Source organism: Anser brachyrhynchus, assembly GCF_964034855.1.
Source record: "Anser brachyrhynchus genome assembly, chromosome: 11".
Lineage (NCBI taxonomy): Eukaryota > Metazoa > Chordata > Aves > Anseriformes > Anatidae > Anser > Anser brachyrhynchus.
Window position 1 is genome coordinate 3,215,737 of NC_137706.1, and position 14,358 is coordinate 3,230,094.

Sequence of the window (14,358 nt, forward strand, 5' to 3'; positions counted from 1 at the left end):
TTTTCTGCATTTTTCAAATTAACTTAACTCTCCTTATTTCATGATTGACTGTCCTATGAAAAACTTGAATTGAAAAAATTGTCTTCACTTTCATTGAAGAAGTTTTAATTTGGACACTACCAGACCCAAACATTTAGGTTAGGAACAGTCCATTATGTATTCCTGTGTAATTCTTATTTCTACAGATGCAAGGTCATAGATAATTAATTAATCAGAGGTGGAAAAGTAGTAAAGCTGATTGGCCACGATCCAGTGACATATCATGCTGAAAGTTCACAGCTACATAAATATCAGGATAAAGAAAGGAAGTAGGATTTGGAGGTTTTTTTTTGACAAGATACAGTCTCATCACCTTCATTAGGATGTTACTTATGTTTCAGTACTGCTTTTAATTGGTTGTATCTCTTAATGCTCATATACAGGATACTTATATACTTGTTAGAATTGGAAGCTATGATCCTGTGATAATGACAGCCACAGAGATACATATGTTCAAAGATCAAGTTCTAACAAGGTCTTCATTTTGTTTTTGCAGATGAATTTTTCTTGTTAGAACTCACTACCTTCAACTTACACATTCTCGTAAGCTTTATGTAAATTATTATTATTTCTTTTTCTTTTTGGTCTTTTATCATTATGGTCTTGCTGATACTAATTAAATCATTCACATAGACTGCAAAGATAGTAGAAGGAATTCAGAATGATTCCTTCATTTTGTAGTACTGCAACAGTTCTGCTAAGCAAGTGTTAATTTTGAGAAGTGTTCAGATTTTTCTTTATTGTAGATATTGACCAGAGCTTTCTTCTGGACAATTTTTGCAATGCTGTAAATACTTTGTCTTCACTATTAGTACTACAGATCAGCTCTGGTCTAAAGGTCAAGAATATCGGAAAATGTACTTTTAAAAGATACATTTGCTGTTTTTCTGTTGTTTGTTTATTTTAATAGCATGTATTTTGGGGGGACTTAGGAAATAATTTTAGTTGTGAAGGTTTTGTTTTATTTTTTTCCAAAATATGGAAGAACTAAAGGATAAGATTTAAAAGTTGAAATGTTGGTACTTTGAGGCTGCACTGCCCAAAGCTTGCATAAAGTCATTTTAGTCGGCCAGCATCACCTTACTGTTATGTGACTAGAATGGACAGAAGGAAATGAGGCCAGAACTTCTTTACAAACAACTTTTTTTTCCTTTTTTTTTTTTTTTTCCAAATGCTGAGATCGTCCTAGAGACCTGTTAGCTGAAACAGTCAACAGATATGTGATCAGACAAAGGAAGAGGGAGGCTCAAACCTGTCTTTGTAAAGTCTTTTCCACTGCCTTAGCCAGAATCAGAGCAGCTGGCAATATATTCTGGCATGTCATTAATTCATATTTTTATTCTAGAAGCATAATTAACAAAAATGATTTCAAATTTGTCATGAAATTAATATTCATACTCATTTGAGAATATAGTCTGTCAAAATTTGAGCGAATATTGTCTTTTAGTATGTCCTAATGTACCCCTACACCTTCTGACAGCTTTCTGATTTGGCCAGGAGAGCAGTTTTTCTCTTATTTGGTTCATTTCTTTCATTTCTTAATGTGATATTGTTAGCTCATATAAAGACTCGTTTAATCCAACTTTAATTTTCATAGAAAGTGCTAGGTATTTCTTTGGTGGCGTTTTAATATACTGAGGACCCAGGAGAAGCTGTAAATCCAGTCTTTTAATCTCTTTAATAATGCTGGTATTTTCTCCCAACATTCATACAAAATTTTATATTTCCAATTATGGTTTTCCACTCCAGCAAAAATTATGGAACTCTACCAAAGTGTGGATTTGTGGGTCTTCAGATACCTTAAAGAATAGCCATCTCATTATTTTCATTAACTTACATGGTACTGCTTTTACGCTATTACAAAAATCTCTGGTTACATTTTGTGGTTATCTTATGCACTGATGATGCACTTCCATTCCTCACCCCCCAGTTAAATTTCTGAAAAATTCGTTGCAATTTTCAAGAGATCAGAACAGCATTATATTTATTATATATTAATTATAATTTATTATGCGTCTTTATTATAGAATTATAAACCAATATTTTACATAATATATTGTTATAGATTTATAATAAAGTATAATTAGTTATAGATATATCTATATAATATAATGATATTACAATATAATTTCTATTTAAGTTATTATATAATTATATTATACATTTATTATATTGTAATTTATTAAATACCTAGATTTTTATCTCATTTAACTTCATAAGATTAATTATTCTATAAAACAAATTCATTTAATCTGAAATATTCTATAATCCTAACCACTTCAAGAAAATAATGTATCCCTGTAATCTAAAGTGTAAATTCATTATTGAGTGATTTAAAAGAGATAGAGAGAGAAAAACCTCTTCATTTTTATCATTATTTGGATCTGGAAATAAGCTCAGTCTTACACAGAAATAAGCTTAGTCTTAGACATAAAAGAGTGTTTGCAATTCTTCCCAGATTTTGTCTGCCTAGAGATGGAACAAAAATACATGTATATATGTTTTTGATCAAAGAGTTATTGTTAAATAAGATTTCTTTCATGAAATTGCAATTTTTTATTTGTAATCTACCTTGAGCTGTAATTTTTTAAGAACCACTAGTGAATGTGTGCTATGTCAGAACTCTCAACTAATAATCCAGTTCTCTAAAACTGAGGAGTGGACTGAGGGGAAAAAGATCAGAAAGTGGATTTTCTTCACTATCTCCAAGTGGATACATGTCTCCATTTGCCTTTTTTATCTAATTCCAGCCTATGTGGAATTATCTACAATTAAAGTAGAAAAAAACGTCAATGAACAGGAAAATTTGTTGTTTATGGCTTCTTAACGTTTTAGAAGGAAAGTCCATTTATTTATTTTGATAAAGACAAACTCTTTTCAGAATACAATCAGAACTGACTGCAAGGGTATGAACAAATCTAAACAGAGAAAATTGGAGGAAGAAAGAGAACTGGATATAGTTTTTGTTTGTTTGTTTGTTTGTTTGTTTTGATTGCTTGATAGTTAGAGTTGCTAATAATACCATGGCTGTTCTGGAATACCATATTGCTAAAGGAAATAAGATCCTTACCAGGCATTACAGCCACTTCATATATGGGCATTAGTATTCCTCATGATGCAGTGATTAGTTTAATGAAAATTATTTAAAATATCATTAGAATTATGTACAGTATATAAGAAGAAAGCAGTGATGGGTAATACTGTAAATATTTCATTTAAGTGGCTTGCAGTTGTGAGCAGCTCTTTCTGTTCACTCAGTTCATTTTAGGAACTCTTATGTCTTATGTACATACAGGAAATATTAATAATAATAACAAGAAAAAAAAAAGAATAAGAAAAAACAGGGATTCTGCCTTTTATAGATGCATTTTGCAGATGCATAAGTGAGAATGAAGCTCTACTTCCACACGGATGCAGCACCAGATTCACACATTATCTGTATCTTCTGTTTACTGACATTGTATTTCCTTCCAAATAGCTGAAATATTTTGGGGTTTTATGCAGGCACTAAATATTACATTCCTAGCAATAACTTTACTTTTTATAGCTTTTTAGTAGGCTACTACTCTTTCTTTTAAACATTATCCTTTTGTTTGTCTTCAGCATAGCTTTTACTGGCTAGCTAGCATTTACTCAAAGGTGGATGTTTGACTCCCTCCAGGCAATCCATCAAGATAGACAGATACAAAAATTACCAAAGAAACTTATTTAAACCATGCTAATTTCTTATTACATTCTCTGTTTTGTACAATTTATGAATCTGTGGAGTAGAGCATAGTCCTGTCAGTCTATCTTAAAAATCAAAGTGAAAGGTGTCCTGAGTAACAACATATTTTTATATTTTTTGTGGTGACGATAGATGATACTTAGCCTCTCAAATTTCATTTTTTTTCCCTGTTCAGTTATATAGTAAAAACTTATGTTACAAACAGTAATTCAAATGACAAGATTTTTTCCCCCTTAATTGTATGGTTTTGTTTTATAATAGAAATATATGTTTTTGTTTAAGAATATAGCAGAGCTAACAACTAAGATTTTATATCCAAACATTAAAGGCTAAAGTATTTTATGAAAATGAATAGTAATATGTTCTGTTATTTTGATCTGTAAACAGTGCTAGTCATTTTGCTTTCATTGGTCTACATTACGTAGGTAATCAAACTGCTGATCTGTAATTTTAGCTTAATACAGTAGCAATTATTTTTAATCTGACTTTGGAAAATTCTATACAATGCACTAGATGTCTAAAGTAATTTGTTAGTATTCATTTGTTGGCTTGCAGTTTTTTGTGTCTCTATCGCGCCATTATATATCTTTGCACTAACAGAAAACAATTTGCTTGTTTCTTCTCTGGAATTTAAATTTGAATATTAAGGACTATTTTGGGAAAAAGTGAAGTGACAAAAAAAAACAAACACATAATCTTCCCTGCTGTCTATAGTTAATGAAATATATTTCAAAATATAACTCCACAGGTTGTGAAGATTAACAATATAGTTTTCAAAGCCAGAGATTCTTAAAGAAAAATTAAATAAAAAATAAAAAAAAATAAAAATAGAAGGAACTATATTTATCTTGTGACTCTAGAAATTACTATTTCATAACTATAATTATGAAAATTCATCCATATTCACGGTTCTAAAAATGTTGCTTAGCAAGAAAACATAAGAAAGCTGAATCCTAAAGTTTACATTTTCACCATCACTGAATTTCCACTCCACCAACAGATACAGCTTTGCAATGGGAATTGCTGTGTCTCAGCTGAGACAAAATACTCAGCTGAATGTTGCCTATGGTGCTTAGTGCAGTACAGCTTCATATCACTTTTTTATGGCTTATGAATATTAATGGCAATGAGCAAGAATTACTATCTCTGAGAGCAGCTTAGTAAATATAAAGTGAATCAAAATGCCAGTCAAGATGTGTGGTGTAGTTCCAGTCTCCCCATATTCTCATAGCTTCTTTTGGACAATTAAATCTATCAAGTAGGCTGCAGGGGATATCATGCCAAGAAACACAGTTTCCAAACACAGAGTTTAGAATAGCTTAGTAAAGAATCTGGTTTGTTTTTGTTTGTTTGTTTGTTTATTTTGTGTAAAAAATGGGCTGAAAGGAAAATGTATTTGAGGTACCAAAAAAGGTACTTGTATATACATACACACACACCATGCTCTTTCCCATGCAGGATACCTACCAGTTACACAGCAGAAATGATTGCATGTAATACTACTGGAAGTTGCATCTAAATTACTACACTAGATTGCCAGACTAGAAGAAAAATCAGGTTTTATTGGAAGATATTATTGTTTTCATAAGAGTTCACTTTAGATGTTTAGATGTTTAGATGTTTGATGTTTTAGCTTTCACGTCCTATGTTTACCTGTAATAAAGAAGGAAGAATAATTTCACTTGACTGAACAGTGTGGACGTGATGAACACTGGCAGCTTCAGACTAAATAGGGCATTGTTGCTGCTGTGATTAAGTGGAAAGGATCTATTCTAATGTTTTAAAGCTATTCATGTGACTTGTTTTAAAATCTTATTGACAGCTCAAGTATCTGGTTATCTCTGGGGAGAGTTTTTCTTCATAACTTAAGTATAGACAGGCATGATCTGAATTATCTTAAAATGTTGTGTGACACCAAATGTAAGTGTAAGACAGTTCCGATTCTCTCTAGAAAACCGTGCCAGAACTGGATTCTCCCTTGCTGGAGAATACTGGCAATGAATTCATGCTCTTTATTCTCCCATCTCTTGGGTGGCATTTTGAACCTAGGAATTCCCCAGCTCCCAGTTTAGGTAAAATAAATTTAAATAATAATAATAATTCTATAGTAGGCAAGTCTTGACTTGGTAGAACTCTAGAAAACTCTAAAACTCTAGCTGTCTGTTGTCTTGTGCCTTGTGGCATTTATCTTTAATTTGTTTTGATAAATATGGATCAAAATGAAAGTGCAAACTCTCTTCTAAAGTTCCAAAATTACCTTCAGCTTTTGCAGAATATGAGTTTGTCTGTGAACCAATAGGTGATCATGCAATAAATTAAATTGTCATTTAGTTAAATGTGATCATTACTTTCTGGATCGTATATAAACAATGTGTACTAGTACCTTAATAGCAGCTCATATCCCTAGAAAAAACATCAGTTAGCCTCTATAATAGGAAATTCTCATCTGTAATCAGTGTGTTACCCACAGAACACCTCATAAGTGTAATGTAAAGGGTTTAAGCTTGCTTGGCATGCTTAGGATCAAGCAATTTAATCCATTACCAAGTCTCTGCTAGTTGGTCAGTTTGTTTGTAACAATGTACAACTTAAGGATGGAAGCATCAGTTCATCTTTAATTTGGAACCATGTTATAAGTGTAAACTATATCTATTATTTTCTTTGCAAAATAGAAGTTGAAAATTCATTGTCAAGTAAGATTTCCCTGAAGAACAGAAATGCTTTAGACCAAAAGTTCTCATGCTAGGAAATATAATTTACTCTCTTACCAGCTATGTGAAACTAGTTGCTTTGTGATATGATTGTGAAATTTGTTTGTTTGTTTTAAACTAATGGGAAAAGGGATATAATTTATGGAGACACTTTAATAGAATTTATTTGAAAGAAGTATTTTCATCATCTAAGTTTGGCACCATGTGAAATAGATTACTAAGTTTTTGATACTCATAAAGGAAAGATCTTTGAATTCTAACTGGATGATGGTGTTGGGAGAGCTATATATGGAGCTTTTAGAGTTTAATCTCAGTCCTATTTGAATTTGTGGAGAAAGATTCTTGACTCCGTAGATTTTTGAGTTAAGCCCATAGATTTGGGGGGATACAATATACAAATCTTGTGTATATCAATGTAAATATTAGGAAATCTTTACTGAGGACCTTCCAAGTATTTTGGACTAAAAGGATTAAGTGAATGTATACATTATCATGAACGTTATATGCCAGTCTTTTAAAAAGGTTCAGTCTTTAAAAATTCACATGAGAAACAATGTTCGGAGAGTCTTTGGTTATTACAGGATAGGAGAAAAGGAATTTGTTTCCTCTGTGGAATTTATCTGTGTGTCAACAGAGCCAAATGTGTAACATCTAACTTTTGAGCTTTAGTATTTGGCAGCTATGATGAGTGCTTCATCAGACTAATACAATCTCTGGGACTGGAGAGTGCAGCAGTATTTTCTGACTCATTACTTTCTGGTATTAGTTTTGACAGTTAACAATTCCCTTGATGCTAATAGATCTCTCACATCCAAAGCACAGATTTTATCCATGTCATGATACCTATTGGTTTTGCCGCAAATATTTGTTTACTTTGTGTTTTATAGGTTTATTTTTGATTCCATCTTTGTCCTCTGCTTAAAAAAAAAAAAAAAAAAAGACAACAACAAAATCCCTTTAATTTTAAGGATATCTTCTTAACTCCTTTTGCATTTTTTTTCTATTTGGAGAGCTGTTCACTATGTAGATTTGATGGATCTGGTAGATTTGCTCTGTTCATTTCATCACTGTTTTACAGTGTAACTGTGCTTGTGCATAACATTTCTTAGAGACAGGAATTTGACAAGAAGGTACCCACATTTCTCTGTAGATCAGAATACGGATCTGTCCATAATAACATGTCATAGAACATATACATGTTCTAGGAACCTCCAAACACAGAAGAGTTAATAGCAGGATGACCAGCATGTGAACTGAGTGGAGTCTTTCTGGGCACCAAAGTCCCAATTCTCTCTTATATCAGATTTTAGATATTCGTTGATCCTGCCAGCTTTCTCCTTTCCCAGAAGTTCTGTCATAAGGCTGTATTGTCAAAGTGATAGTACATGGAATGGGTGGTGCAGAGGAAACCCAAAATAAAGATGAAGTTTAATTAGAACTTCAAATTTTTGGAAATATTGAACAGAAGGTGAGCAAATATCCCCAAAACTTTATATTAAATGATGTCATCTTACTTTTCTTCTCAGTGTCTTTCCTCTAATCTTTCAGTTCAGTTCAGTTAATATTTACCGAAGCTGAACTTTTCAAGTCTACTACTAAGCAAACTGCAAGAGAGCAAATCTGCTTCATTTTATCTGTTGAAAGTAAAGCACATCAATAAATATTGCTAGTCTATTGCTGTGCCAATTTGTTCCAGAATCCTGTGGAATAGTACTGGGACCAAATAGAACCCCATTTTATTCTATGTGAGAGAGAAAAGCTATGGTATATTGTGTCTTAAAAACAAACAAACAAATACACCATACAAACAACAATACAGCATCTGACCAAAGGTCCATCTAGCCCAGTATCCTGCTCTTCCTGACAGTGGTCAAAAGCAGATAAGCTGGAAATTTTTAGAAAAAAGCAAATAGCATAAGCTGATATTTCCTTAGAATACTCTCCTAGTCTCCCAACAGTTTGTATTCAGAGATTACTCAAACCACAGTTAGTGTCCTTCTTTCTAATGTCTATTAATGTATTTTTCTCCACTAAAATCATTTGGATTTCCAATTTAGGAGTTCTGTCAGCTTGTGCTGATGCAGTTTGAAGGTAATAGTAGCAGAGTCGGAGATATTTCTGTCCCTGAACAATTTACAGTCTGCCATACTAGCATACTAATCCAACATTGATTTCAGTTTGTATCAATATGCCAGGCTCTGAATTCTGGCAGCCGATATCTCTGATTCATAATTCCTACTCTATTTAGCTGCAGCTGTGGGACTGTAACATCTATTATATCCAACAGGAATCATTGGCCATAGTCTTGAGTTGAATAAATAAAGAATTTGTCAACTTTACTATTGGGAGGGTTTTAATCCTCAAGGCAGGAGAAGAGATTTAAGATGAAGTACTGACCTTTCTGAAGGAAGTGAAAATTCTATCGCTAATTTCAGTTATATCTCCTTTCACTCAATAACTGTGATGTATATAAATAGAATGAGGACTTGAAGATGTAAAGATATTTGCTGCAAAACTTCTTGATTTATGTGTTGAGAAACAGATAAATAAAAGAACACCTGAAAAGGTATTTGAGACAGTACCAAACCAAAGGATTTTGGCAGGGAAAATGTTGGATCTTGAAAAATGATATAACAAGATCTGATTATGTGTCTAGTTCGAATTTTAACTCTTATGCCAAACATAAAATTACAACATATCCTGTAAAATGTTGCTGTATATCTCAACTACAAATTTACAAGTCTTCTGGATGAAAAGCTACCGTTACACCTTTCAAATCCATGATAAAAAAAAAAAAAAAGTGTTAGGAGGTATTAAGCAATGTTTCAGCTACTTTTCTCTGCTTTGAGAGAATGCCAGCAGAAAACATACAAACCAAGAACACTCTCATTAATTTTTCATAGTAATTAGAAAGCTTACATTCTTTAGCTGATGATTGCTAATTTTTATGTTAACTGTACACACAGATATTGTAAGCAGTTCTAAATAGTGCAAGCTTGTAAGCCACAGATTTTTATTTTCTTTACCTTTTCATCTCCTACAGAGCTGGCTGTGGGCTATACGGAATTGATAGCATGCCAGACCTGCGCAGAAAGAAATCTTTTCCAATTGTTCGAGATGTGGTAAGTTGCTTCTGGCAGCATAAAAGTGTTTATTCGTCAGTTGTTTGAATCTTTCTTTTAATTAGTTTTAATTACAGAATCACAGAATCATCTAGGTTGGAAGAGACCTCCAAGATCATCTAGTCCAACCTCTGACCTAACACTAACAAGTCCTCCACTAAACCATATCACTAAGGTCTACCTCTAAACGTCTTTTAAAGACCTCCAGGGATGGTGACTCAACCACTTCCCTGGGCAGCCCATTCCAATGCCTAACAACCCTTTCAGTAAAGAGGCTCTTCCTAATATCCAACCTAAACCTCCCCTGGTGCAACTTTAGCCCATTCCCCCTCGTCCTGTCACCAGGCACGTGGGAGAACAGACCAACCCCCACCTCGCTACAGCCTCCTGTAAGGTACCTGTAGTGAGCGATAAGGTCGCCCCTGAGCCTCCTCTTCTCCAGGCTGAACAATCCCAGCTCCCTCAGCCGCTCCTCGTAAGACTTGTTCTCCAGACCCCTCACCAGCTTTGTTGCCCTTCTCTGGACTGTCTCGAGCACCTCCATGTCCTTCTTGTAGCGAGGGGCCCAAAACTGAACACAGTACTCAAGATGCGGCCTCACCAGAGCCAAGTAATTGTGCATGTGAATGATAATTTGTCTACAATTAATTACTTTATGGAAGGAAAAAAGTATCTTAATTGAAGGGTTTGTGACCAGTAAAAGCCAATGATACAGTTATAATACACCAGGTAAATCTGAACATCTCACTGATTATTTAGAAATTATTTGTGGAATCAGATAATGTGCATGTTGAACTAGTTTATGAAAACAGCTGCTCTTGAGTGCTTGGGATACTGTCTGGTTTGATTTATTATGACACTGGAAGAGGAAAAAATGTTTTTAGAAAAATAACATTGACTTCAATATGCATGTTTCAAAGATTTACATATATTTTCACTACAAAGTGTGATATTTTAGCAGTCATGGGTAATAATAATTTGGGGAAATAAATTTCAGAATTTGAAAGGAATGGAAGTTCCTTTGAGATTTATTCTGACTTTCAATGTAAATGAGATTAAGTAGAACTCTCTGCTCTTCAAAAAATAAAAAATAAAAAAAAATATTAAAATTTAAATGCAGAAGTCATAATTCAATAAAATACTTATTTAGTCTCTGGTGGTGGTGAGCCCCAAAACCAGTTTCTCACTGTACAGTGAGTCAAGGGGAGTCAGCCAAAGTAAATTAATATAGTTGTCTTCAAAAGATCAGCCTTTACCAAGTTATCACTCAGTGTCTTCTTGGCCACTTTGCTCAGTTACTATGCCATGATATATATGACACTATAAATGCATCACAACAAGAAAACATAAAAGCAGTTTTAGATTAGAATTCCTTTTAAAATAAATGGAAAGTAGCAATTTACAATGTAGTAGAGCCTGCAGTCACTAAAACAATATTTTTGACAGCAGCCAATCTATGGTAAATTGTATTACACAAGTATAATTTACAGCCACATTGTTATTCGTTTACACATAATAAATAGAACTTTGCTTTATTCTTAATTGTTGGAATTGTTTACAGATAGATGTTTCTTAGTATAAGCTAAAACCATCAGAATCCTAACAATCCCTTTCTTTAAAAAATGTAATAAATTATCAAAATGAAACAAAAAAGAACATTCACTTTCTGAAAGGATGGAATAAAATTTGCATTTTATTATTCAAATATGTCAAAGGTAATGATTACCGCATTTGTATCCGGTTATTTAGGGATAATTCCTCCTGAAATAATTCTAGCTTTAACAAGTAGAAATTAAAGTTTTAAAATTGAAATTTATTCTGAAATTTAATCATTATGAACATATAGCTTGACTCTTAACAATAACTCTTTAACTGTATTTTTTTCTAAATAGTAACTTATATTACATCTCAGTTCTGCATCTGTAAATCTAAAACAATTTTACCAAGTTAAGAGGAATTTATTTCAGACTTATGTGTAGGTCCCCTTCATCTTTGAAATATTATTTGTATTTGAAGGTTTGTGCACTCTAAGCAATCTCCTTTGAACTCTGAGCTTTTATTAGATTGATTCCAAAATACCTCATTTAAATCAGAAATTTAATTCTCAACTCCTTCTAGGAACCAATAAATGAAAATGATGTTTTTTATGTTTATTTATATGGCTGTTTCAGAAACAGAAATAATACTACTTGAAATGATTGCTAGTTTCTTTTGACAGTGAAATAGATACTATTTGATATCTTTTTGATAAATCTGACAAATTATTAACATTCTCTAATCTCTTTCATATTGCGGCTGGATTTTTCAGGCTATGGTAAGTGTTTTTCTATTGATTTGTGTTCTAAAATGTTTATTATAAGCCTCAGATATTTCATGAATGTCCCAATTTATGCTGACCATTGCAAAACAGAAAAACTATTTTATGACCAAGAATTTAATCCTAAATTAAGTTATGGATTCTGTAAATGTCTTGTCCTCCATATCATATATGCCAAAATCATTAGGGAAAAAAAATGTAAAAAACTTATCTGTGTATTCCAAATATTCTTCTTTCTAATGATGTAAAAAGACTGTTTAGGACTCAATCACGATGCTTCCCATATGGAACTGAACAACCTTAGAAGATACGTAGATAATGAGAGATTGGAATTGTTCCCTACTTTGAATAAGCATTTCAACCAGCTTGAATTATTTGATCTCTGTTGCAAAAGATAGATTTCCCAAAGCAAATGAAGACTCCTAGGTACTATGGTGTAATCTTACCTGATAACTAATCAACGACACATGGAAATGTTTTCTCTTTCCACTGACTTTGATGTCTGTAAAGGGTTCCTCCTTTTATTCCCAATCCCTTTGTACTTCCATTTCTCTGCATTAGTTTGCATGTTTTCAGCATGTTACCTCAGTTTTATCAAAATAATATACAATTTCTTAAGATGATATCTTTGACCCCCTTTTGTTTCCATAACTTCATATTTTGGAAAATCCAATTTTCATTTAAAATGAACACTAGGAAATATTAAGACCTAACATTACTTTACAAGTAAAGTACTTTATAAGTATCTATTCCAAATGAGATATTTTTTAGTGGGCAGTGACTCCCACTAAGTCTTAAGACTACCCAGTGTCCTGATATTGCTGGCTAATATTTTACAAAACTGTAACTGCTTGCCTAGATATTTGTGTATTCCTTAAATATTAACAAGATAATATTGTGACATTTACCTAATATCATCATGTTATGTACCCTGTGATGTCCTTTTGTGCCCCAGAGTAGTGCAAAAATATTTTTTTAAATGATAACATTAGCAGCCTTACCAGTTTTCCCTCTCCTAATATATTAAACTCTACTTTCCCTGTGTGTTATTGGATTGAGTCATTAGAAGAGGATAAGGCAGTCAAAATCCATCTACAGCAGCAGTTCTCTTTATTGAATTCACAAGTTTCACTATGGGTCATTGTTAGAGTTCTAGTAAAATATACCTTATAGGATGGAAAGATGATGAAAGCGATCATTCAGGTAGGTTTGAATAACAACACAGAGAGCTAGAACTTACCTGCATTTAATAGTGAGCCAAAGGGAAAATAGTGAGCCAAGGAAAATAAATAAATAAATAAAATAAATAAAGAGTGCATGTGCTAATGTAATCACTGACTTCTATTTTAAAAAATAAAAAAATCTCTCAGTTCAACCAGAGAGAGGAATAGTAATAATTATAGTGGAAGTTAGTTCATGTAACTCGTGATTGCCATATAGAGGTGTGATCTCTCCAGTCATAGACAAAGGTAGCTAACTCTATTCTTCCATCTCTTTATGCTTTAATCTTTGCTTCTAATGTCATTTCAAATGTTTTAAAAACTAGAAAATTCCTGGTTTCTTTTGATTTAAAGGTGACTTTATAGAGTTTAATCACTGTAATCAGGCAAATATCTTTTTCTGATTATTCATGAATGCATTTTTACTTGGCTCTATCATTTGATCGTAACAGCACAAGAATTTGTGAATCTTTGTTGCTGTTGAACACACCAGAAGAAAATGCCCATGTCAGCTAAAATTATAATCCACTGATACTTTTATTTATGTAAATGTCTCCACAGCAGAAGCTAAAGCAGAAGCAGAGGCTAAAACTCAAAGTAGTTTATACTCTTTTAAGATTGAAGGCACTCATGTAAATTGTAACCGCAAAATTCTTACGGTTTGTATATTTCCAGAATGCTTATTAGATAAAAGTTAAATATCTGAACTATTTACAATAAATCTGGTATTTGCAGAACATTTTCTTAACTAATTAATTTTAATAGTCAAAATGAATTAAATATTTTAATATCTGTAATATCAATTTAATATATGAATAATAAAAATAGTTGTAAATCTGTGGGTTTCTTGGTGTTTTTTCTTTTCCTTTTAATTCTACTGGATGGCAATCATAATAATATAATTACGTTCTGTTATTTTCATGCTTATGATGTGTTCCAGGAATTAAAAATTAGTTTCAGAAAAAAAAATAATCAGTATTTCAGAACAGAAACATTTTGTTTATGTGCTTTCTCTTGAAGATGTAGTTTATTCTGACAGTAATGCATAAATGGAAACAGTCCAGTAAATTTAATCCATAATGGCTGTTAACTTCATTGGTTTCTCACAAATCCCTCTAGATATCATTTTCTTCTATTATGTCCCAAAATGATAAACAGTTTATGAAGAACAGCCTAATTATTTGCTTCCTATTAATCTTTGTTATTGCATATAGGACACTGT

General features: G+C 32.5%; 1 protein-coding gene across 1 annotated transcript in view; it reads left to right on the forward strand.

Moving 5' to 3' along the window:
* UNC13C (unc-13 homolog C) overlaps positions 1 to 14,358 on the forward strand; it is a 171,259-nt gene that overhangs the window by 38,142 nt on the left and 118,759 nt on the right. Inside the window, exon 5 of the mRNA XM_080607553.1 lies at positions 9,521 to 9,599. Within this exon, the coding sequence (XP_080463679.1) occupies positions 9,521 to 9,599 (79 nt within the window). The remainder of the gene's footprint in view (positions 1 to 9,520; positions 9,600 to 14,358) is intronic.